The 25,141-nt window shown below is 54.0% G+C and overlaps 2 protein-coding genes across 3 annotated transcripts; one reads left to right on the top strand and one right to left on the bottom strand.

Annotated features, from left to right (window-relative positions):
• Window positions 1–4,253: 4,253 nt before the first annotated feature.
• Window positions 4,254–7,777, top strand: PSMB4 (proteasome 20S subunit beta 4). Of its 2 annotated transcripts, XM_026687946.2 has the most exons (7): window positions 4,254–4,418; window positions 5,038–5,244; window positions 5,799–5,945; window positions 6,834–6,915; window positions 7,162–7,278; window positions 7,404–7,492; window positions 7,655–7,777. In XM_026687946.2, exons 1-7 carry the CDS (start codon window positions 4,288–4,290, stop codon window positions 7,665–7,667), a joined length of 786 nt encoding a protein of 261 aa, XP_026543731.1. In that variant the 5' UTR covers window positions 4,254–4,287; the 3' UTR covers window positions 7,668–7,777. The 2 variants fall into 2 exon arrangements, with proteins under 2 accessions (XP_026543731.1, XP_087799446.1); XM_087943320.1 differs by lacking the exon at window positions 7,655–7,777 and having other exon boundaries at window positions 7,404–7,496.
• A 760-nt stretch (window positions 7,778–8,537) lies between these two features.
• POGZ (pogo transposable element derived with ZNF domain) lies at window positions 8,538–25,141 on the bottom strand. Its single transcript, XM_087943304.1, is given in 20 exon segments — window positions 8,538–11,537; window positions 11,628–11,652; window positions 11,792–11,904; window positions 12,108–12,167; window positions 12,358–12,498; window positions 13,297–13,469; window positions 13,598–13,732; window positions 13,873–14,019; window positions 14,252–14,271; window positions 14,274–14,351; window positions 14,608–14,762; window positions 14,951–15,288; window positions 15,608–15,717; window positions 15,931–16,122; window positions 16,284–16,463; window positions 16,731–16,839; window positions 17,560–17,735; window positions 18,749–18,904; window positions 19,790–19,913; window positions 25,006–25,141. Coding segments are annotated over 19 exon segments (4,053 nt in total). The 5' UTR covers window positions 25,006–25,141; the 3' UTR covers window positions 8,538–9,916.

Consider the following 25,141-nt stretch of genomic DNA (forward strand, 5'->3'; position numbering starts at 1 on the left):
GGGAGGGCGCAACCTGTTACCTGAGCCCGCGCCTCGGCCCCGCCCCCGACTCTCCCCATTGGCGCAGCCCGCGGCGCCGAGCCACGCCCCTCTCCCGCTCCGCCCCGCCCCGCCGCCTTCCCTTCTGGGCGGGAGGGGCCGGGAGCCCTAGCAACCGGGAGGGGAGGCCGCCTCCCTAGCAACGGGGCCGGGGAGATGCTGCAGAAGGCTCCTTCATCGCAGAAATGGGAGAAAACCCCCAAACACACACCCAAATAAAGACACACACACATACACACACCCCTTCAGGAGGGTCAGGCTCCGCTGCCAACGTGTGTGTGATCCCAAGTCCCATTCTCCCCAGCTGTACTGTCTGTAGTTGGGACTCTGGCTTCCATCCTCCCAGCTCTCTGGAGTTGGGAACTCCCAACACCATGATGCCCAGCAACTCTGGTGCCCAACTGGCCCTTGGTGCTCAACAGGGGCATGGTCCACCATGGTCCATGGCTCCCATCTTGCACAGTGCATCATGGCCCATGGTGCCCGTCGTGGTCCATGGTTCCCAACTGGTCCACAGTCCACTCAGCACTGTCCAAAGCCTAGAGCGGCGTTTCTTCACTCTTGGCAACTCCTTGAGATGGTAGACTTTTAACTCCCAGAATTCCCCGGCTGGAGGCAAAACCAACCCCACCCGCTTTTCCTTCCGGGTTAAGGAAGCGTGGACAACATTTTGAGTCTTCCGTTTCCTCCCATTTCCCTGGCTTGTCTGGAGTTTCTGCCACTGCCCAGTGCTCCCAGTAAGCGGGCACCACTGCAGTCCAACCAGTGGTTGGAGTTGCCAGCTCTGATCTAAGAATTGCCCTCTGCTCCATTTCTCACCATAAGCACTTTCCTTTGCCAAAGAGAAGAAATGAAATATCAGTTGGCTTGCTGCTAGCAGCAAAGCCACTGGGTGGGAGGCATATAAATTTAATAAATATAAATAAATAAAAGGGTTTGGCTTTGTCATATGTCCCTCTTAAAGATGGTTTCTCCCACTGTTTTTGGTGGGAGATTTATTTATCTGCTGTATCTTATATAGTTTTTCTATATTTCTTGTCCTGAACACTTTTTCCAAGTCAAGTAAAAGGGAAACCTGAGCTTAATAATGTCTTTTTGTCTGTCTAACTAGTCATTGTTGGCGGTGACTTGATGGTATACATAAGCGATCTCCAATAGGATTCATTCAGGGTTGGAGGAAAACCTTCCCACCTCCTGTTTGTTTTGGTAAATGAAGTGAAACAAAGGCGGCATAGATCCTGAATCCATTGTGGTTCCAGCGGCTTTGCAGAACAATGCCCGGTCGAAGAGGAAACTCCAGTTTCTTTCTGATCCTTTATCCACCCATGACAAAGACTGTCATTGAAATCTTCAACTTCTGCAGAGGACAGAAGCAATTGGAGGTTAGCTCTCCCCCGCCCACTCGGTACGTCCCAGATTACAAATTGGGGACATCTTGACTTAGGTTTCACCCACCGTGTTTCTGTTGCAATCTCCTTGCAAATGCTTATTTGCTGCCCGTTTGCAAATGCGCGCTTTCTGCGTGTTGCAAAAGTGTTCATTTATGGCATGTTTGCAAAACGCGATCTAGTATATCATTTAACATTTCCCTGCTGCCTCTAAACCTTTTTCTTTTTTAATCCACTTTGTCCTTGGAGCTTTTAAAGGCAAAGCAACTGCAGCAAGGGGCACCCAGAGATTTCTTCTCCGGTGGAACAGCATCCCATCCTCCCTTCAGCGCTTCGAGAGCAGCCCGAATAAAATCCTGCTTCCCTTCTTCCCCATCCTCACCGCCCCCCCAAGGATTCAGGGTGGCACGTCACTGTCCCACACGGGTCACCCCAATTATGTTCTGCGCTGGGCGATCAGGAGCTTGTTAGGTCGAATCAGATCAGCAGGCTGTCACTTTCTTTTCTGCTGGTGAAAAGCAGTGGAAAAAAAACATGCGCAAAGAAAGGACTTTGGAGGGCCAAAGGGCTGGTTTTTCAACGAAAGATGAAGGAGCTCAGCAGCCTGGAGAGGGAGCAGGAATGCGAACAAGCAACAAGCGAGCCAAGGTCATATTTCGGTTTCCGGCTGCTGCTCTGAAGTGGAAACAGCTGGAATGAGATGGGCAGTGTTGCAAAGGGTTTCTTCTTCTTCCCAGGCAAAGCAGAAAAAGCGACAACAAAAATGGCTGAGTGGTCAGTAAAAGTGGTGCCACTTTCCCGTCTCCCTCTGCCCATACAATCTGGGGCTTCTCCGATACTTGGATGCTGCTTATTAACAGATAACCAGAGTTGGAAGGGATCTTGTCGGTCATCTAGTCCACCCCCCTGCCCAAGTGGCACTCCAATCTCTTCTTCAAAGCTTCTAGTGATGAAGCTCCCACAAGTTCTGAAGGCAAGTTCTTTTCCATGGGTTGATTATTCTCACTGTCCAGAAAATTCCTCCTTATTTCTAGGTTGAATCTCTCCTGGTTCAGTTTCCATCCATTATTCCTTGTCTGGCCTTTGGGTGCCTTGGAGAATAGCTTGACCCCCCCCTCCTCTCTGGGGCAGCCCCTCAAATACTGGAAGGCTGCTCTCCTGCCTCCCCTGGTCCTTCTCTTCCCTAGACTAGCCAGGCCCAGTTCCTACAACCATTTGTCATGTTTTCTCCTCCAGTCATCCTGGTTGCTCTTCTTTGCACTCTTTCCAGAGTCTCGACATCTTTTTTATAGTGTGGTGACCAAAACTGGATGCAGGACTCTAGATGTGGCCTTACTAAGGCTTTATACAGTGGTATTAGCATCTCACTTGATCTCGGTTGTATCTCTGTTATTCTCACACTTCTCATGATCTTGAAAAGAGCTGGAGAAAGCCACAACTCTTGTTTCATTCACTATATTCCGTTTCCAGTTCGTAAAAATGTTAAGTCTTGCAGCCCTCCAAGAGGGTTGGGTCCCACCAAACAGCTGTCCACAAACATTGCCAATGACCCAAATAGGGTTTAAAACTATTTCGTTATTGGATTTATTCCTCTCTCCCTTCTGCCACCCGAACTGTCCATCAGCAACTCAATGTTCCTGCCAAGGAATAATGGATGGAAACTGATCGAGATTCTCAGCCTGGAGGGATTTTCTGACAGGGAGAACAATCAACCCATGGAACGGTTGCAGGAACTGGGCACGGCTGGTCTAGTGAAGAGAAGGACCAGACGAGACAGGATGGCATCTTCCAATATTTGAGGGACTGCCACAGAGAGGAGGAAGGCGGTCAAGCTATTTTCCAAGGCACCCGAAGGCCAGAGAAGAAACAGTGGATGGAACCTGAACAAGGAGAGATTGTCAACCTAGAAATAAGGAGGAATTTTTTGACAGTGAGAACCATCAACCGATGGAACAGAAGTTGCCCTCAGAAGTTGTGGGCGCTTCATCCCTGGAGGCTTTCAAGAAGAAACTGGACTGCTATCTGTCAGAAATGGTGTAGGGTCTCCTGTTTGGGTGGGGGGTTGGACTAGATGACCTACAAGGTCCCTTCCAACTCTGTCACTCCTCTGGCAGGAGAGCCGCATTTCTCAATGTCCTTGCATCGGACTCCTGCAACAGCCACAAAGGGAGTTTTTGCATCTTTGCAAATACATTTTAATGTTAAATGTATCAATCCCCGGGCTTTCCCAGCCGGTCCGTCCTTGCAAAGCAGATAAGGTGTCCCAGGCTGGTTTGGAGCACATAAAGCCACTTTGGGGGCGGGGGGGCGTCTCCACGTGCTCCTCGCCTCCCCCATTGCTGCTGTTCCTCACTTGCAACGCCACGGCATGCCAGTGCAAGGGATGCACCAACCCACTTCATTGCGTGGCACGCGCTTCGTTCTCGGGCGCGGAGATTTGCCAAAAAAAAACACCCAAAAACAGCCATCCTCCCTCCTAGAAATGGGCAAGCGCGGAGTTCCCCTCCGCGTGCCCCCTGACCCGGAAGCGCTTCTTCCAGCGTCGGCGCCGCCACATTCAAGATGGCGCCCTCCTCTCGGATGACTTTCTATTTTCCCGACCCCCGAATCAAATTCATAACGGGGATTTTCGGGAGCTGACTGGGCTTCCCCGCTTCTGCCCTTCCCCCCGGCAGAACCGCCCCCGAAGTTAAAATATGAGGCGCTTTGTGTCGTATCCGCCCACATCCAACATGGCGGAGCCTCCTTTCCCGGCCTACGGGGAGCTGCGGCGGACAATTCACATGGCTGCTGCGCATGCTCCGTGGCGCCGCCTCTTCCTGCTCCGTGACTAAGCGGCGGCCGTTCGGGGAAAGGAAAGATGGAGGCGTCCGCGATGCTGCCGCTGCCTTCGCTGTTCTGGGGCGGGGGTCCCGCCCCGGGGAGTCTCTTCCCACTGGGCAGCCCGACCCAGGACGCCTGGGCCCAAAGCGAGGCCTCCAAGAGGACTCTGTAAGGCTGGGGAGGGGAGGAGAAGGGGAAGCCCCTTCCCACGGGGGAGACCCCCCAGTGTGTGACGTCATGATGGGGGGGGGAAAGCGCCCCCCGCGGGGAGGGGGCAAATCAGGGTCTGCCTCTGTGCTGGACTAGAGTTTCCTCCTCCGTAGGTGGGATGGGAGTTGTAGTCCCCACGGTCACCTGGTGGCTCAGGGTTTTGGGGGGTGAGGGTGGGACTTTCCCCCACCTTTTAATTAAAGAGCCCCCCCGCCCGACACACTTCCTGAGTCCTAAAGGTCCTTTGTAGGAATTGGCAACACACCCTTCCTTCCTTCCTTCCTTCTTTCTTTCTTTCTTTCTTTCTTCCCTCCCTCCCTCCCTCCTACTATAATGTATTTACCTACCTACATCTGTCTACGGTATCTATCTCATCCTATGTATATTTATCTAATTATCATCTATATATGTCATTTATCTAATCTCTCGCACTCTATCTCATCTATGTGTATCTGTCCTTTCTGTCCGTCTGTCTCTCCTCTCTCTGATCTCTCTCTCCCTCCCTCCCTCCCCATCTATCCATCCACCCACCTACCTGCCCACCTACCCCTCTTCCCACCCACCCACCCCCATCCAGGAGCCCCATGGTGACGGGCACCTCCGTCCTGGGCCTGAAGTTCGAGGGAGGGGTGATGATCGCAGCCGACACGCTGGGCTCCTACGGATCGCTGGCCCGATTCCGCAACCTCTCCCGGATCATGAAGGTCAACGACAGCACCGTCCTGGGCGCCTCAGGGGACTATGCCGACTTCCAGCACCTCAAGCAAGTCCTGGAGCAGATGGTGTAAGTGGCCAGGAGGGCTTTTTTTGGGGGGGGGGGTCCCGGCTGGCTCCTCCCCCCCCCCTGGATTGGCCTTGAAAACAATGAAAGGAGGGGGAACTAAAGCAGAGGCCTCCAAATTTGGCTCCTTTAAGACTTGTGGACTTCAACTCCCAGAATTCTGAGGGTTGCAGTTCACAAGTCTTAAAGGGGCCAACTTTGGAGACCCCCCAAAGATAAAAGAAGCCAAGCAAATCCATTGATTTGCTCTTAAGCAGCTCCCCATGAGCCTTTCCGATTGAAATCAGGGTTTAAACTTCTGGAGAACTTCCAGGTGGGGACACCCCCAAAATCAACATCGCAACACACCCTACCGAATCAGCCCTGTATATAGAAAAATATTTGGGGCTGTAAGTTGGCTTGTGGGGCTGCAAAGTTGGGAGTCCCGTTGGCCCTTGTTTCCATGGGGCTACTAGCTTCACCTCCTTGGCCGACTTTCGGGCCCTTCGCAAGGGAGCCTGGCCGGCGAGAGAGGAGCTGGAGAGCAGCGTCTCAGCTGGGCCTCCGTTGTCTCGCAGGATTGACGAAGACCTTCTGGGCGACGGGCACAGTTACAGCCCGAAGGCCATTCACTCCTGGCTGACCCGGGTCATGTACAACCACCGGTCTAAGATGAATCCCCTCTGGAACAGAGTCATCATCGGCGGCTACTCCAACGGGGAAGGGTAAGGCCGGGAACGGACGGAGGGGGGGGAGGGAAAAGCTTGACGATGCCCTGGGCTGATTGACGGAAGAATATTTCTCAAAAGCTCCATTTGCCCCAAAGTCCCATTTTATGGCCGTTCAAAGCAGAGGTGGGTATTCAGCCGGTTCTGACCGGTTGTAGAGAACCAGTAGGGGAAATTTGGAGTAGTTTGGAGAACCGGCCAATCCCACCTCTGACTTCTATTCTCTGCCTCCCATTGAGTCCCAGCGGATCGGCTGGGTCTTCTTTCATTGCCCTCCACAGGAGAACGGAGCTGGAAAGCAGGTTAGTGGGGTGGGGGAGGGATTGGGGGTTTTACAGTCTCCTTCCCCTGCCACGCCCAGAGAACCGGTAGTGACATATTTTGAATCCCACCACTGGTTCAAAGTTACAACAGCACTTGGGGGGGTGGGAGTGCTTATGAGTTTTTCACGCACCATGGCAGCCTCCCCCGTGGTCACAGGGTCAAAATTCGCCCGTTTGGCTACTGACTCGTCCTTATGACGGTGGCAGAATCCCCGGGTTCACCCGATCCCCTTTTGCGACCTTTGGATCAAAGTCCATGGGGAAACTAGATTCATTCAACAGCCGTAAATGACTGATTTAACAGCTCCAGTGATTCGCTTAACCAGCCAAGAAAATGGGGGTGAAACTCATGTAATGTCTTGTTTAGCAACAAATTTTGGGCTCCGTTGTGGTCATAAGCCGAGGACTACCACCAGTCACGAAAAATTGTGTCCATGTTGCATTCGCTAACTGTCGTCCGACAGTTAAGATGAGCCGCGTATAAATTTAGTTCATTAACTGCCTATAATTCAGTTTTGGTGGCTTCAGCCGGGGCAGCCCCCTCAAATCTCTCCCCTCTCAGCTTCTTAGGTTACGTCGACCTGCTGGGAGTGGCCTACGAAGCGCCTTCGTTGGCGACCGGATACGGGTCTTACGTGGCACAGGTGGGCAAGGGAGTAAATTCACTGGCGGTTTCCTCCTCCCCGATCCAGTGAGGTTGGGATCCCGGGTTAGGAATTGGGTTCCCCGGTTGTGCTAAGCCATCGTGGTTTCTCTTGGGGATCAGGCTTTATTCAGGAAGCCGGAGATGGGTTCGAGTGACCGGGGGTTGGGGGCGGGAGAGAGACAGTTTCCATCAAGTTTTTAAGCTGTGCAATTGACCCCCCTCCGTTTCTTTCACCCCGCCGCAGCCGTTAATGAGGGAGGCGCTGGAGGAGACCCCCAACCTTTCCCAGCAGGCGGCCAGAGCTCTCATTGAACGGTGCATGAGGATCCTCTACTACCGGGACGCCCGCTCGTTCAACCGGGTGAGAGAGGGAGGGGCATATGGGTATGGTTTTCCCCCTGCCCCAGCCCAGGTGGGGGTCTCCCTCTGAAGGGGGGCCCCTCAGCCCAAGGAGGGGGGCCCTAACCCTCTCGTCTCCCTCCTCAGTACGAGATCACCACCGTCACCGAGAAAGGCGTGGAGGTGGAAGGACCTCTGACCTTGGAGACCAACTGGGAGATTGCTCACCTGATCAGGTAAGGTGGCCAGAAGGTCTTCTTGGTCTTGTTCTCACAACTCGGATGGCAGCTTTCCCTCCCTCCCTACGCCGGATTTTACAAGCGATTTACTTTCAAGGCTGCTGGGAGGTTTGCCTGCTGTTAACTGTGGCTTGTTTTTTCCCCCCCCCATTCTTGCAGTGGTTTCGAATGAAACAGGAAAAGTTTTTCTATTTGTTGAAGACGGAAACCCCCAAATCCTTTGTGATACTGTTTGAGGCTCCTGGGGGAGCCACCTTTTCTTTAATAAAGATGCTTGACTGTCTACAACTCGTGTGTGTGTGTGCGGAAAATTTTCTGGAAATGTTCAGGTTCAAGAGGGGTGTTTTCTCCAAGACTTTTAGGGGGTTCCTCGTCGGTATCATCTCCTCATCCTGCAACCTCCCAAAACAGCTGGGCTTCCACTCCCATAATCCCCTGCCAGCACAGGTAGAGTTCCAAACCAGCCGAGAGGTTAACACACATTTGGGTAGCTTCTACCAGAACCTGAAAAAAAAGGCATTTTACCTAGCAACCCCAGGTACGCCGTGGATTCTAGCGTAGGTAGTTTGAGATCTCTGCTTCCCGCATGGAAGGGCCTGGAGGGTGGTTCAGACATGCCAAACTATCTAGCAACCCTGCTTGTTTGATCCAAAAGCAAAATCGATAGGAGCTGCAGTGACCGCGCTAAGCCACCAGAGGGCGGGCAGCAGCTTGGAAGAGTCTGCAGTGACCTCGCTGAGTCACTAGAGGGCAGTATTTTCAATTCTTATAGAATGGGAGCCTCTGAAGAGGAAATGAAGAGGAGGGGGATACTAATCCCCAGAGGACTTATCAAGCAGGGGCCCACTTGCCATCGGCCTGGGTTTCACAGCTCCACAGCTAGAGGGCAGCGTTTTTAAGAGACCAGGATCCCTGGGTCTAAATTTGCTCAAACCAGGATAGAATTCTCAAAACCGCACAAAGTCCAATTTGTGAACCCAGCTGCATTTCAAACCCAGGTTTGCCTCTCTGGCTGCCAAACTCTTTTGAATGAAAACGCGTGTTTATAAATCCATTTCCCTGGTTTTATTAAATGTTCCACATATGTACATTTCAAAGATGAACCATTTACAGGTCAGCAAACCCTATTTTCCTGCTTCCCTCAAGAGTTTGGCCTTGGGGAGGTTGGGGAAAGGGAGGGAAAAGATGGGGGGAAGGTATTTTCTTTTGCTCTCTCCTCCCAACCTCAAAGGAAAAACAGAAAAAAGATGCACAGGAGGAGACGGCGGGTGGTGGGTGGTTTTCTATGTGTCCAAAGGTTTTCTCGTCATTTTAGACCAATAATACGTGACAATTTTAAAAAACTCTCAAACATGCAAACAGTAGAAAAAACACCTCTCTCTTTTTTAATGTCTCTTGTCTTTTTATGCTGGCAGTGTAAAATAAAACAGGACATTTCCCTCGTTTTTGTGCACGTCGGGGGTTGAGTTGCAGCACTTGGGTCAGGGAACGTAGTGTCTCGTTCGAAAGGCGTCAGGAGCTCGCAGAGTTTTTAAAAGGCGACGTCAGGGGAGATCCGTTTGCGATCGGCCCCCCGCGAAAGAGGGTCGCAGTGGGGCGTGAACTGTCCCCCCACTTGCTCTCTTGGTACCAACTCGGATCACCGTTTCGCCACCGGGAACTTTGAAAAGGTTTTGCTTCGACGGCTATGAAATCTGCACCAGTGAATTTTTGCTTTGCTTTTACCATACACGTCCCAAGTTTCGTACAAAAACATTCAGGGAGCTTTTGCCTCCCTTAAACAATAATGCCTGCGCTTAATTGCTGTTCTCGCCTCCTTTCCCATAAAGCAATCTTCCAATTATTATTTGTGGGCACGTTTTTTCAAAGTTCAAAGTAAATTATTCAAAGCTTGGAGGGGGGTTGAAATTTCTACGTTTCTGGGTCCGAGTGTTATAGGAAAAAAAAAAAAGAATGAAAATAAGTGGCTGCGGCCAACAGAAAGAGCAAGACTGAGAAATCTTCCGTCGGCTACGAATCTCTTTTCCTTGCCTTTCCCCCCCAAAAAAGTCACGTTGATAATGTGGCGTAATTAAAAACTTTGTTTTGCACAGTATAAAACGAAAATAAAAACCCAGAAACTATTATAATACAGTGAGGTAAAGGAAATGCAAAACGAAAACCAAATAATAATAAATCCACCCACAATATATATCTTCAGGAAATGCCACAACAGTGATTTAAGGGGGAGGGGAAAACTTTTTCTCCTCCTTTTTGAAGGAACCGAACAGCATCCACGGCTCTCGTTGAGTTTTGTGTGTATCGTGTGTCTCCGGCAGCCAGAGATCCACAGGGAAGCAGAAGAGGAAAAGGGATCTCTTCCAACAATGCATCTTTTCAAAAGAGAGAGAGAGAGAGAGAAGGAATTGATCTCATTCCTCCTCACAGTTCCATCAGCTCCAGGTCTGCGTCCTCGAAGCCGTAGAAGGACTCGGTCTCGCTCTCCCCCTCGAAGAGCTGGTGCAGGATCTCGGGGTTAGCGGATTCCTCCGACGGATTCCCCCCGTCGTGGTTCAGGTCTCCCTCCTCGTCCTGCAGTTCATTGTGGAGCTTCAGCTGCTCCTCCAGCGAAGCGATCAGCTCTTCCTGCATGTCCGCGTTGCGGGTGGGCGTGTTGGCCGTGCCGTCCGGGCCAGGCAGGACGCTGCCCACCAGGAACGACTGCTGCACCAGTTCGGGGCAGTCGCTGATGACCTCCAGGGCTTCGGCCAGCCAACACAGGACGAGCTGCAGGAGGATGTCCGAGTCGCAGGGGGAGTCCGCCATCTCCTTGGCTTGCTCTTTCCACTTTTTGTGCACAAAGTTTTTCACCGTTCTTTTGATGCAAACGTCCAAGGGTTGGATCTTGGAGCTGCAGCCGGACGGCACCACCGCCGGCAAGGTGCTGGACGAGCTCAGCAGGGAGAGGACCTTTTCGGAAAGGTGCGTCCGATGGCAGTCCAGGACCAGCATGCTTTTGCTGTTGTGGGGCTCGAGGTGCTTCTGCCAGACCTTGGACGACCAGAGCTCCATGATCTCGTCGTCGCTGAAGCCGTTCTCCTTCGCCTCCAGCAGGATCGTCTCCGGCACGTTGGCCGGCTGCTCCAGGCGGCCTCGGTAGAAGACCATGGTGGGCAGGACGCTCCCGTCGGCCAGGATGGCCAAGACCACGTCGCACCAGGGCTCCCCGGTGCCCACGGTCTGCAAGGCGTTCTCCTTCCGGTCGTCGCTGCAGAGGACCTCGGCATCCAGGAAGAGGGAGATCTCGTCGATGGCGGCGATCATGGAGAGGGGCAGGTCCTGGGTGTGGATCTGGCCCTGCACGAACTCAATGAAGCAGCCGGCATTCTCCGCCACCTCCTTGGGGAGCGGGTGAGCCACCGCCCGGCGGTTGTGCGTGCTGAGGTGGTGCCGCAGCATGAACCGGACGGCCCACTCGTAGGAGATCTTGAACCCCCCCTCCAGAGACCGGCCGATCTTGGTTGCCTTCTGAAAGAGGGTCTCCTCGTTGACCGGCAGCTGCTGCTCGCGCTGCGTCAGGACCCACTCGGCCAGCTTCTCCTCCGCTTCCAGGCTCAGGTACTTGCCCTCCGACAGAGAAGCCACGTTCTCCTCCTGGAAAGCCTGGAAGCGCCTCAGCCAGCGACGGATCCGCCGGGGTGGGTTCTTAAAGTGTTCTGCCGCCTGCTCGGTGTTGCAGCACAAGGCGAAGAGGACGACTCGGAGCTTCTTCACGGAGAGCTGCTCCTTCCTGCTGACGGGCTCGGGCGCCTCCTTGGGCTCGGGCTCCTCATCGCGGCTGTCGACGTTAGAGACATTTGAGCCCTCGTTCTCCTGGACCACGACGGGAGAGCGGCTGGCCTCGGGCATCGGCTCGGGCATCACCGGCGGCGCCTCCTGGGCCTTTTCCTCCTCTTCTTCCTCCTCCTCGGGTAGAGGAGGCGGTGTGTTCACAGTGGCAGCTTTGCTGGGCGAGGCGGTGGAGACGGAGGGTACTGTGCCTCCTTCGAATGGCTGGGCAGGCCTGAAGGAAAGAGAGGGAGAGGCTGTGGCATCGCCCCGGGGGAAGGAGGGCACGAGATCCCCTGGGACAGAAAAAGGCACGACGGTTTACCTTGAATGGGAACTCCAAGCGGGACCTGTGGGAAGCAGAAAGAAGAGGTTCAGCTCACGGCAAGAATCCCATTCGGGGCTGGGCTGGGGGGCAGCAAAACCTCCCTCCCTCCCTCTCTCCCTCCCCAGGAAAAGTAGAAGAAAGAGGATCAGGCCCTTTCTTACCTCGTAGAATGACGTTGCTGAATTCGTGAGACGGGTTGAAGACCAGGTGTTTGGCCATGGCGTCGCCCTCCGACGTGGCAAAGAGGCAAGCCGAGCAGGCCAACCGAACCCCACTGGCAAAGAGGACGCAAAGGACGCGTCAGGCTGGGGTCGGATTTGCGGCCCAGAATTGCTCACGTTCCCTCCCGCACACACTGGGAGAGGGGCTGCCACCCTCGCGGCCGCCCTCCTCCCCTCCCCAGGGCTACGGGATCCAGCGGAGGAGACCTGGCTAGCAAAAGGACGGGGGGGGGGGCATGCTTGGAGGCAGCCTTACCAAGCCGTGTAGTTTTTGAACAAGGCCAAGTATTTGGGACTTTTGCGAGGAACGTGGTTGCTAGAAAGAGCAAGGAAAGAGGGGGATGCAGCAGTCGTTACGCAACCCCCACGCTTCCACCGCTGAGTTTGAGCTGCCCCTCGAACCCCTTTGGCTCCCTTCCCCCACTTAAGACTCTCCGCTGCGTTCCGGCCCCCGGCAGTGTCCCCTCTGCCCCTGCGGACGGGCAGCCTGGCCGGGTGGCACTCACTTGATCATGTGGTTGGCGTACGCGCGGGAGCAGCAGGTGCTGTAACGGCAGAGCGAGCAGTGGACGTAGGTGGGGAAGTGGTTGGGGAAGTCCGGGATTTCGAAGCTGCATTCCAGGCAGGTCTGCCGGCCGAGGACGCTCCTGCCGAGAGGAAGGGAGGGAGGGAGGGAGGGAGGGGAGAGCCCAATTAGACCCTCTGTGGGTGTGTCTGTGTGTCCCCCAACCAAGCGACAGTCAAGTGGGGGGTGAACTATTTCCCCGAGGCGGAGGGGAAAAACCTTCCGTGTGTTTCCAGAGCAGAACATTCAACGGAAAACACGGCCGAGGGGCCCGGAGGGGCCTCCAACAAGGGAGCGGCATAGCAGCCGGTCAACAGGGAGCTTCCCCCCCTCAGCCCCGCCCGAAGGTGCAGGGCCTGGACAGGGAGCAGTCCTCCTCCTCCTCGACTTACGACAATTGAGCCCCAAATTTATGTTGCTGAGCGAGACATTGGTCAAGGGAGTCGTGGCCCATTCTACGACTTTTCTTGCCACATTGGTTAAGTGAACCCCTGCGGTTGTTAACTTAGTACAACGGTCGTTAATTGAATCCAGCTTCCCCCCCACACACCCCTTTGACTTTGCTGGTCACAAAAGGGGATCATGGAACCCCGGGATGCTGCGACCGTCATAAATATGAGTTGGTTGTCAAGCATCCGCCTTGCTGCAAAGGTCACAGGGGTGAAAAAGGGCCCTCAGCCCCTTTTTTTCACTGCCCTTATCACTTCCAATGGTCCCTAAAGGAAGTGTCGTAAGTCGAGGACGGCCTGTGCTCCACCTGCCCCTTCTCTGGCTGAGCCCCCCACCCCCAGGGAAGCTTTCGGATCAGCCCAGGGGGAGCGGACACCAGGGGCCCCTCTCCCTCTCAAGGCGAGTTTGAAACGTGGGAAGAAGCTCTGACATTTTCCGGACCGCCTTCTTCTGGACGCTCCTCTGGAACGGCGGGTACGGGAAGTTTGGCTGGGGATCCGAGGACGGCGAGAGCAAAGCCGCGTCTTGGAGGAGGCCGGGGGGCATGTCGTTCGCGCAGAGGGGCAACGTCCGCGGCTGACCCCGGGAGGCCCTGATGGTCACCTGCAGCCCAAAGGGAGGCGGTCAAGGTCATGCACACAGACTGGAGAGAGGCCGACGGAGGAGCTCCCCCACGACTCCGAACGCTCGGAAGGCTCTGATCCTCCCCCGCCCCCTGGGCCGCTCCGTACCTTGGTGCCCGGCTTCAGCCCTTCCAGCTGTTTGGGTTTGCGGAAGGTCTTGTGGTGCTGCAGCTTGTGCTCGATCTTGTCCTTGGCAAAGAGGAACTGCAGGCGGCACTTGTTGCAGTGGTAGACGCTCTTTTTCTGCCGGGGGAGGGGGGAGGCAGGGCTGATTTTCCTGGAGGACGGGCCCTTCTTCCCTTACTAACCTCCCCCTCCCCCGCCCGAGAGAGAAGGTCCTGGCGGTGGACGAGGGGGGGGAGGGGGAGGGGGTTGGGGCTCACCTGGTGCCTCATGAAATGCTGCTGGAAGGCCGTGCCGTTTTTGAAGACCTTGAGGCAATACGGGCAGAGCAGGTGGCGCGTGTCCTCATGCACCATCCGGAAGTGGGTGTCCACTTCGGAGTAGAGCGACGAACGGTACTGGCAAACCTGGGATGGGGGGGAATGGGGGAATCACTCTGGTTAAAAGGGGCCAGAAGGTGCCTTTCCCAGAGGGGAGCCCCCCCCCGTCTTCCTAGGGGCGGTCAGGCAAGGAGGCTTTTGGGGGTCGTCTTCCTTGAGCTTTTCTGCTCAGGGTTTCTCCAGGATCCGCACCAGGGCCAAGGCTGGAGCGGAGAACGGCAGAGCTTCATCTGCCAGCCCCCGGAAGCGCTGGCAGTACCTGGCAGACGTAGGGCATCTCCCGGGCTTGTGGGTGTCCTTCATGTGCTGCAGGAACATGGGCTCGCTCTCAAAGGCCCATTCGCAGATCTTGCACTTGGCTGTGAGCAGAGGGGGTGAGAGGGGGCAAAGGGGGCAGGCCAGGGTCTCCAGGGCGCCAAACCCACCTCGGTGGAGCCTGGCGGTTTCATCAGCCCCTCTAGATCACGCAAAGGGAAAGGCAGCCCCCCGCCCCCATGGGATCCCGCAGGAGAAGCCGTAAGGGGGAAAAATCTCTTTATTTTGAGGGGGATCCCCTGCTTCCCCACTCTCTGCTAAGGCCCCCTTTTCCTGGGAGGGGGCTTTGTGCCGACTTACTGGTGGATTCGTACGGACTGTGGACGTTCTCCAAGTGACACTGGAGCTGGAAGGGCGTGGTGAACTGCCGGTAGCAGTGCTGGCAGATGGTGTGGATGTCCACCTCCCCGTTCTGCTGGTCCAGCTCGACGTGGTGCTTCATGTGGTTCATGAACCTGCAGGCAAGGGGAGGGTTGGGCTTGTCCGGTGGGCGACGGGAGGGGAGGAGCCTCTGGATCCGACAGCAAGGCGGGGTTTCAAGAGCCCCCCCCCCCCAAACACACAGTTGCCCGTTCTAAGCCTTTGTGTGGTCCGTGGGGGGGCAGCTGTCTCCTCTCTTATCCGGGACCCCCGTAGCTCTTACCGTATGTTATTCTTGAGCCTCTTCGTGCAGTGCGGGCATCGGAAGGAGGTTGGCACCTTGGGGAAGTTAAGCAGCTGGCTCACTTTGCCCCCGTCCCTGCCGTAGTAGAAGTCGTCCACCAGCATGATCAGCTTGCTCTGCACCCCCTCGCTGGCGCCGTCGCTCGGCTCGGAGAGCTTGGCTGCCGGGGACAGGGCAGGGATGGGGGTGGAGGAGGGGGGAGAAGCCACGGCGGCGGTCTTATCCGGGGAAGTGGGGGGCTTGGGGGCTTGGAGGCCCGGTTCGGACTCCAGGGGTTTCCCTTTCTTCAGGAATTCCACCATTTCGGGGCAGCAGTACTGCGGGGAGGACAAAAGGAGAGGGGAGTGAGAATTCCCGCAGGTGCTCCAGCCCAGGGGTCTCCCCCCGGGGCAACTTTTAAGACCTGGGGACTTCAACTCCCAGAATCCCTCAGCCAGCAACATGGCTGGCTCAGGGATTTGGGGAGCTGAAGCCCACGGGTGGTTAAAGGGGCCCTGGATGCTCACCCCTGACCTAGGATACAGGCCCGGTCAGGTCCACTCAGGCTTCACTCAGCCATGAACTGGATAAACCCTCTTTTCCCAGCACCGGGACAAGCAACTCCAACGGCCTCCTGGGCCAGGAGCCACGACTTACACACATATGGCCTCTTAAAGCTTCCGTGACTCTAAACTGGGCGTTGCAGCGAGGGCAGGATTTCCGCCCGCTGTCTTGCAGGTCGAAGGCGGGGATCGGCGAGGAGCTGACTGTTGACAGCAACAGAAAAGGGAATCAGGGGAGGGAAAAGAGACGCCGCTGGGAGGAAGAGACTCGGGGAAAGTTATTTCTGCTCCTTCGCTGCCGTTTCTTTCCCCTGGGGAGGAGTTAAGGGGGGGGCTGGCACACCTCTCTCCTCGTGAGTAGCACCCCGGGGCGGCTCCCCAAACCCCTTCATTAAGGGCGGAAGTTAGGAGCCGCACCTTTCTGCGAGGAGGACTCCGAGAGGCCCGTCCTCTGGGAACCATGGGCCTGGCTGTTGTTGGGCACCATGAGGGCCCCCGAGCCCGGAGCAAGCGAAGGGACGGTGTTCAGGGTGTTCACCAGCTTGGCCACCTCGTTGTTCTCCCCCGCCATGCCGGGTTTCTTCACCGCAACAAAACTCGCGATGCTCACTGGCGGGAAAAGGTGGAGAGAAGCCGATCGTTTCCGTTTGGAAGCAGAGGAGGGAGGAGTCAAAGGAGGGGAGGGGATTATGGGTGGGCCCAACTGTCCCAGGGCGAGGGATGGGGGGAGGAAGAGGAGGAGGATGAGGGGATGCCAAAGGAGGACTTACTTTGCGGCTGCGCTTGTGACTGTGGGACCGTGTTCCGGATGGTCAGGGTGGCCGGAATGACCGTCGTGAATGTGTTGGAGGCCGGCCGGACCGGCATGGTTGGAGCAGGTCTCACCTGGGCCATTTGGGAGAAAACCTGAGGGACTCCGACGGTGGGCTTCACAAACTGCGTGCCTGGGGCTGGAGGGGAGGAAGAGAGGGGGAGGAAAGGCCCGGGTGGGGGGCTGAAATTCCAGAGGCCGTTGGGTTTTAAACCCAGCAGAGCTGGAACCGAGGGGAGGCTGCCGTCCTTTAGGCCTGTCTCACTGCCCTGAGGGGGCGGGTCGTTTGCTCGGCCACTCCCTCCCAGCCTAGACTTTGTGCCCGAAAGGGGATCGTTTTTTGTGGGGCTCTGCTTGTCACCCCGCCCTCCTGGCCAGCCTCCCGCCAACCACTCCACCCCCTTACCTGGGACGAGCGTGATCGGCCGTACGGTCTGGCCCTGCTGCACGTTCAGGACAATCCCAACCTGGTTCATCGTGTTTTGCACAGGCCGGACGTTCCGCACAGGGAAACCCTTTCTCAGACAAGGAAAAGAAGCCGTTTTAGGAGCTGGAGCCCAGCCTGACTGCCTGCCACGTTCCGACGACCCCATTGCGAAAAGGGCATCAGATTCCTAAGGCTCACTGCAGCATCGAGCCGTAGCCCGTCTCCCGCCCTGAATGACAGAGAGACAGACAGACAGGCGGACACTGCCCAGGCCGCGTCCTTCAGGCTGCTCTCTGCCTGGCCCCGAGCCAAATTAAAGGGAAAAAAACCCATCCTACTAATTGTCTCCGGGTGGCAAGAGGACAGAAACGGCCCCCTCCTGCCCTTTTTTTTAAAGTTAAATATACAGGAATCATGTTGGGGGTTCAGGTTTATTTAAAAAAAAAACACGATCGGTCCGAGTTTACCAACAGCTGGAGCTTTTCCTGCCGGAAACTGCAACAGGCACCCAGCCGTTAGGGGTGGAAACCAGCCCCAGAGGCCGAATCGGTTTATTCCCAGCACCCCTGGCCTTCAGGTGGGTGGGCGACTGCTGGGAAACCAAGCCCCCACCCCAATTGACGGCTAGCCTGTGCAATGTTAGCTGGCAATAAGTCTCGCTCGGCCTCTGAGCCTTTGAAAAGAACAACAAAAGAAAGAATTCTGGGAGTTGAAGTCCGCCTCCCCCCCCCCCATCTTCCAAGCGGCCACGGTTGAGAAAGAGCGGACCGTCAAGGGGACCATCGGCTGGGACCCAACGCCCCCTCACCTGAGTCGTGATGAAGATGGGCTGGCTGGTCACTGGAGAGTTGGTCACGTGGTTCGCATTTTGCATGACCTGGACAGGCCGGAGGACAGGCTGGGTCACCACCGTGCTTAGCCCGGGGGTGGGGTTCTGGGTGAGGATCAGGGGCTGGCCCCCCTGCTGAACCAGAGGCGCGCCGGCTGCGGGAGGAAAAGAGGAGGAGAGGGTTGTTACTTGCAGTGGGTCCAGGGACGAGGCTGCCCTCCCACAGCTGAGCCAAGCAGGGGTCTCCCAATTCCGCCACCCTGGTGGGGTGGGGGGCTTTGAAAAGCTCGGACCCCTCTTGAAGGGGGGCCCAGCTACACTCGTCCCTGTTCCTCTTGCGCACGGAGGAAATGACACGCTGTGTGTGTTAGGCTGCTTACTTCGCTTGCAAGAGAAGAAGGGGCCAATACAGGCAGTCCTTGGCTTACAACACAGTTCGTTTAGCGACCATTCATTGAAATAAAGGGACTTTGGGACCGTTTTTTTCCCCACACTTGGGAGCACGGGCAGCCTCCCCCTGGCAATGCGATTCAAAATCCAGATGCTTGGCAGCTGGTTCACTCGATGACGGCCGCAGTGATCCCCTTTTGAGACCTGGCCAGTGAAGTCAGTGGGGAAGCCAGACCCACTTCAGAAACCGGGTTGTCGGGGTCCCGGCGATGGCCCCCAATTGACTCCTGAGCCTCGAGCCCAGCTGCAAAAGGCGGCAGCTGACTGACTCATCGGCTGGAGCGATTCGCCCAGCAACGGAGGCAAGAAAGTTCGTAAAACGGGGCAGAACTCACTTAACACGTGTCTCACTCAACAGCGGGAATTTGGGGCTCAATTGTGGTCGCAAGCCGAGGAATGCCTGTATTTGAAACCCTGGAGTTCAAACGTGCTACGTGAGCGAAGCCCAGGAAAGCCCATCTCCCTCCTCTCTGAGGAACCGCCCCACAATCCCCGGTTAGTGACAGGGCACAGACAGAGCAGGAAAAAGGGGGTATGTGGGGTTTTTCCCCCCCAAGATTTCCCTCTGCCCCTTAAGTGGTTGGGGCGCTTCTAAGGACGGGGTCCTTGCTTCCATCCCAGCAAGGGGGGGCGCCAGAGACCCGACAGCGGGAGAGCGGGGGAAACCCTCCTCTCTCAGCCTCCCTGGAGGCCCCCCAAGACCCTCCGGGATCCTTACTGCTATTGTTTGCAAAGAGAGTCACCAACGTCTTCTTCGTGCTGTCACTGTTGGAGGTGCCGCTGCTGCTAACGGGCGTGGTGGGGAGGCCGCTGCCGATGGACGCGTGGGCAGCGGGTGGCACAGGGGCAGCCACCGGCTGCACGCTGACCGAAACTGTCGAGGAGGAAACTCAGAGTGGTTATCAGGCCTCCCGCAAGCACCGCCAGGTTTTCGCCACCCCCCTCTGGAAAAGTGCCAGGTGTACAATCAGGGGGACGTCTCTGGGCACGGCGGACCAGCAACTTTCGCTGACTTGTTTTGCAAGGTTTCTCCTGCCGTGGGCTTTAGGCCAGGCTGGTCAAGCTGACCCTGGACTGGGAGATCTCAAACCTGGGGTGACTGGAACACGGCTAACGGGTCAGAGGGCAAGCTGGCTCTCTGCTGGTTTTCCTGGTTACCCCGATGTTGGCAACCTTGTTCTGGAAAGAACTTTCCTGCATTCAAACGGGAACCGTGGCTGTTCTTGGTGTCTGCCAGAAGGCAGGGAAGGAGCAAATGCGAACAGCCCAAGAGGAGGAAGACGAATTATTAAATAGGCCCATCTGTTCCACCCACGGGGATATTAATAGCCGGGGGAAGGAATTATGTAGAGATTGTTTTACTTTTTTTCCCCCCACAGGTGACTGAAGACTAGGAGATGATTTAAAGAGGAGGAGACCAGCCCTCCATGACCTGGGACTCTCCCGATGTGGGGGCTGCCAGGCAGAATGAAGTGCAGCCCATCAGGAGAAAGGAAAGGAAGCGGCCCCATCAAACGTGAGCAGATCTCACTAGGAACAGACAATTTAACTGGACTGCTTCCCGTCTCTTGGGGGGGCTCTGTCTGTGCCCTCTGAAAATGCCAAGGTGCAGCAAAATAACAGTAATAATCAATTAAAAAACGCATAGCAATCCATCTCTTGCACATCAGGGACTAGAACCGGCCACTGCAAAATTGTCTGCCGAGATAGGAGTTCAGTGACGCAGCGCAGAGGTGGAGCTTCGGAGGAGGAGCATCACCTGTGGCCGTTTTGTCCACCGAGTTGTAATCTTCCACCATGGAGTCCTCAATCACATCGCTGATCTTCTGCCAGGGTTCAAGTTCCTCCTCTTCACATTCCATAAACAGGTCCGTGTCTGCCATCTTGGGGGGAGACAGAGAGAGGTGGTCATCTTCAGGACAAGGGGATTCAGAGGGAATTCAGCAGAGGGAGGGGGACATCCATCTAATCTTTTTTTTGGGGGGGGGAGGGGGAGAGCAGCATAACTTGGGCAGCACTTCTGATCTACACTCTTCTGGTCTGCGCCCCTCCCTCCAGCCAGTTGTTAAACCAACCAGGTTAGGTCTACAGTAAGTTACGCTTTGGTTTTAGTTTTTGATTCGAGCTTGTTCGAAAAAACACAAAGGGCCCTCATTTGGGGATGCCGAAAATTCCTGTATCTTTAGTCTTTCCTGCTCATCTTAAAACAGAATTTTATAAGGAAATGTAGCCTTGCAAAATTTTCCATGTTGCCTTCATCTTAATGAAATATTTAGAAACAACACTAAAAGGTTTACTGTGTGATTAGCTGTGATCCGTTTATCCATCATGACAAATGTATTACACCTTGGTGAAAGAAACGTTAGAGGGGACCAGCTTTTTTAATGAATATTTTGCCATTTTAAGACAGCGTGCATCTGCAAGCTTTAAAATACGTAGAATTAGATGGTAAACTGCCAGTGGTGTAGAAATACAAAACTGCAACCGGTTCATTCAACCAAGAATGTTTCTACAATTCCACCCCGTTCTTTCTTCCCAAACTCCCAACTGTGGATATTTGGGAGGACATCAAAACTATTCTGCTCAGTAAGAGGACTTAATCCTTGTGATAAATATGCTAATGTTTACTTTTCCGCTACACTGATGACAGATGCTCTTACTCACAAAAGCAGGCCGAGAGAATGTGCTAACTTTGATACCGTTTATTTAAAACGTAAAGAAAACCGGAATATGTTGGAGGGTAGTACTATTAAAACAGACTTCTGTTTAATTAATTCACCATCTTTCAAATGCAAACGCCCTTTGCTTTATACAGCAAAACCAGCATCCTCCTGGGTTTGTTGTCATGAAAAGCCAGCATACACCAAAATGTGAAATGCAAAAAAAATAAAAATGCAAACATGGTTTTTGCGGGGATCCAGGATACAATATGTGGCTGCTTCATGCTAAAGAAAAGAGACAGGCCTCAGTAAGGGGTGTGTGTGTGAGAGAGAGAGATTTTAAGAAATGGTTAGCAAAACAAGGACCTTTGGAATACAATGTACTTTTTTCCAAAGTTCGACCCGCACAGGTTAAATCCAATAATACACATTTTCAGTTGTTAGGAAGCAACAGCTGCGTACAGAAGTCCTACCTCAACAGATGCAGGCAACACGTGTGAACCCAGCAGGCAGGCAAGTAAGCAGCCTTTTGCCTGGCCAAGCCAACCAACTTCCCCAAGCAGCAGCGACTGTGAGAATCGTGAATGCTGAAGACCCACCACCGCCTAGATCTTCGATTCCTCCCTTCTCCTTCCATGCTGTGCTTTTCACACTGTAGGCCTGCCTTGGCTTTCATTGCAGCGAAACTTCTCTGGGAACCTTTCAGTAACTTTAGAATTTACCGCCAGGGATTGCTCCAGAAAGTAACACAACAGACTGTGCCCAGCACTGGACTTGCACCGTTTTGCCCCAAGAACGTTGCTGTCTTTTTCTCTCTCTCTCTCTCCAACATGCTCAGAAAGGAACCTGGAATATTTGGCACTTCCACAGAAAAGGACTCCCAACCCTCCACGTCTCCCTTCTTCTAACCATCATGCTGAAAAACCACTCAGGATTTAAACAATACAGCCAACAGGTGAACAGATCACAAAAATCACTCAGGTTTACTTCAAATCCATCAGCAAAATAGGAGAGGTGTTGTCTGATTAATAATATCCACTATCTACCAAGATGGCAGTGCTAGTCTTTGCTCAAGTTGCAGACTAATGTTGACATTTGGGATTTAGCTAAAATAAACTTTATTTGGGAAATGGTTTTCTTTCTCCATCCACGTTCAAATGTTTGTCTGTTTAAAACAGCAGTTTATAGGATCAAAATTGTAACTGAAATCAACATATAGTATTTCCCTGTTTACTTGTCTGCGTGCGTTGAACTTCTAGGATTACAAGGAGCAAAAATCTGCCTTCTTGTTCAGAAACACATCGCATATTTTTTGCCTCTATTTCTTTTCTTTCCTTAATTTTAAAGCCCATTATATCTATTCTGATTTCTTGTATCCAAGGACTTTGTATAATAATTGCACTGTAAACAAGTGAGGAATTGACGTTTCTATGATGTCAGCTCTTGAAAAGAATGCACTTAATAAAAATCCATTTGACTTAAGCAGTCAAATGGGGGTTGCTAAAGATCCACATCTTAACCACAGATATTTAGGCAAAAAAATGAAGCTCAGAGCAAGAGACATTCAAATCTGCCTAGGAGCAAGACATCAATTTTCCTTCCAAAGACAGCCAACCATTCAAGTATTCAAACCTAAATCAAAAATGCAAAGAGCTTAACCCAACCTTGGCCACAGAAGCAACTGCTTTTGATTATTTGTTTGTAAAGCAACTCGGAAATAAAAATATTTGATTTTGCAGGCCAACCAACAAACAGTGGCCAGGAATCCATTATAAAATCTGGTAAAATTTCAATTGCAACATGCAGTTGGTCTAATTTTCTGTTTTTCTCTTTCCCCACCAAAGAGAGGAACAAAAAATTAGACCAGTTCATCTTTACATTTTTTCTTAAGATAAGAAACACAAGATAAAATAGGAAATCTGTTGGTGATGCCTTACAATGTAGCGGCCTAGTTGTGTAACTGACGACTCATCAGATAAAGCTAAGATACAATGTAAATTACAGAAGGCAACCTTACTGTAACAACTAGAACAGACAAAAAAGCAGGGACATCTTAAATGTTCACATTAACAGAAAACTTACTTTGTGAATTAGAGAGATCACTCTGCCTCACATGTGATGGATGGAGCTTAAGGTAAGGTCTCATAACACCTGTCAGAAGCCTTGTGAAGTGAGGGTAGAAGAAACTGTCACATATTTCTGAAATAGTATTTCAAATTCTGAATAATCTGGGTCTAAGATGCTATTAAGCGACCCAGGTAAAAAAACATCACACATCAGAAAAGCCAAGCACATTCGCTACGACACAGGAAATTATTAGCGAAGAAGGCAGTTTAGGAATTATCCAGGATAAACTAAAGAGGAAACAACTAGTTATGATAATAAAAAAAGCCGGTGCTGTTTTGACAATCGGTCAGGTTCAGAACCAAAGAAGCAACACAACTATTCTGTTCCAATCCAATATTTTTAAGCATCTCAGAAAAGGCAGGAATAGAATCGTATAAGAAGGATAAACGTTTTCAATGTCTATTAGAGGAAGAAAGTGAGGCTGTTTAGAACAAGACCTAGAAACGTATAGCTCTTGTATGTTTTTCATCCACTAAAATCTTGAGGAAAAGAATCTCTGCGCACTAGTGTGTTTCTCACTTTACAGCAGACCAGAATTACACACGTTTATACCAATGCAACCAGAATAAACGCACAAAGATTTGTTAAGGGTGAGTTACACCATCACTACGATATGGTTTTGCATCCCATCTGAGGTGATTATCTGAGACCGCCCTGCAGTCACATCAACTGTTGCATGTCAGGACAACAACGTTGGCTTGTTCAAGAGCTGTAGAATAATGTAAAAACTGTCGGGTTGCCCATTGTAAAGACACGTGGGAGCTTTTCCCGGATGGAGTTTCCTCGACTTGGGGAAAAGGACAATGGGAGTTTACAGCATGGATTTGTGTTGCAGAGAGGGGCCAAGAGAACCCCACGGTCAAAGCGCAGATATGCCACCAAGACAGCAACTCCACTGGGCCGTCATCTCACTTCTGCGTAGTGCCACCAAATCCAGAGTTTGTGGGATGGGGATGATGGGACTTGGGCAGAGCATGTGGCTGCCTTTATTCAGGAGCAAGGGCAAAGGATGAGGGGGGGGACCTGAAAGGGGGCCGAGAGCAGCCAGGGGGCTTTTGCTGCCCAAGGACACTTCTGCCCCAACGGATGTCTGTCTTGCAGGTGGTTGGAAAGCAATGCCCGGCCAAACTAAAGGGTGGGCTGCGGTGCAACAGGTGTCTGGAGCACCGGGCGAGGGTAGCACCGCCGTGCCGTGCACATGAAGCATGGGAACTGTAGTCAGAGGTACCACAAGGCCATTGCAAAAAAGGGGTCTGCGTGGGGAGGCAACGTTGTGGGCCCCCCAGCCCCTCCTACTTTGTGTGTAAAGAATGGGAAGCCACCAACCAACTGCCCCCCCCACACACACACCCCACGCCCCAAAACAGCCCCTCCCCCAACCACGAGGGTTATGAATCTGCCCTGGGTCTCCCTTAAAAGGGGGAGAGAAAATAATCCCTCCAGCCAACATGGCCGCCTGCCCAGAAGTGAGGACAATGTTGCTGGGGGCGTTGTAAGAGACGCCACCCACCCTCGTCTCCTTCTTTCCACACGTTTTTTGGCGGGGGGAGCCACGCGTCTTTTTTTTATTCTCCTCAACGCCCCTCCCCTCCCAGAAAAGGGCCCAGAAAAAAAGGGGGAGGGGAGAAAACTGCCAGCGGAGGGATCCGACGCTTCGCTCCCCCTTTTTTCCTCGCGCCCCGCTCGTCCCGCCCCTCACGGCGAGAGAAAAAAATCCCGGTATTCAGTATCGCCCGCGCTCGCCTCCCAACCAAGCGGGGGAGGCCGCCGCCTAGCGGAGGGCTACCCAAGGGGGGGAAAGGCCACGCCTCTTTTCTCCACCGCCAGCCAATCGCCGTCCTCCCTGAGCCGCTTCCCTCCCTCCTTCCCCGGCTGAGGGAAAGCGTCTCGCGCTCGCTTTTGTGTACCGCGCGCGCGCTCCTCTCGCTCTCGTGCGCGCTGTTCCCTCAGCCCGCCGCTTCGCCCCCCATGGAGAGGGGAGGAAAAAAAACCGCGAGGAGTCCCCCCTCCCGCGGGAGCAGTTCGAACCGGTTTCCAACGGTTCCCCCCTTGAAGGGCCCCGCGCACGCGCTCTGCCCCCTACCGACCGCGCGCAGGCTCTTCCCCACCACCTCCCTCCTCTCCCCCCCCCTCCAGCCCGCCCGTCCCGGCGCTTCCCCGCCACATAACGGGGATGGCGCCGACTCACCTTCCCCAGAACGGCGGCGGCCGCCGGTGGCTGCCTCGCCTCCCTCGCTGGGCTCCGAGGCAGGGCTCGTCCCCACTCTTAAAGGGACCCGCGCCCCCGCCGGCTCCTGGGAGAAGGGCGGCGGCGGCGCGGCTCG

Source organism: Notechis scutatus, chromosome 14 (assembly GCF_049901735.1).
Source record: "Notechis scutatus isolate UNSWTSFEM ecotype Mainland chromosome 14, rNotScu1.2, whole genome shotgun sequence".
NCBI lineage: Eukaryota > Metazoa > Chordata > Lepidosauria > Squamata > Elapidae > Notechis > Notechis scutatus.

Excerpts from the sequence above, each read along its gene's own strand:
- PSMB4 (XM_026687946.2), top strand. The coding sequence starts at position 4,288 with ATGGAGGCGTCCGCGATGCTGCCGCTGCCTTCGCTGTTCTGGGGCGGG. Across the intron at positions 4,419-5,037 it reads GAGGCCTCCAAGAGGACTCT|GAGCCCCATGGTGACGGGCA; the intron begins GTAAGGCTGGGG and ends ACCCCCATCCAG. Across the intron at positions 6,916-7,161 it reads ACGGGTCTTACGTGGCACAG|CCGTTAATGAGGGAGGCGCT; the intron begins GTGGGCAAGGGA and ends ACCCCGCCGCAG.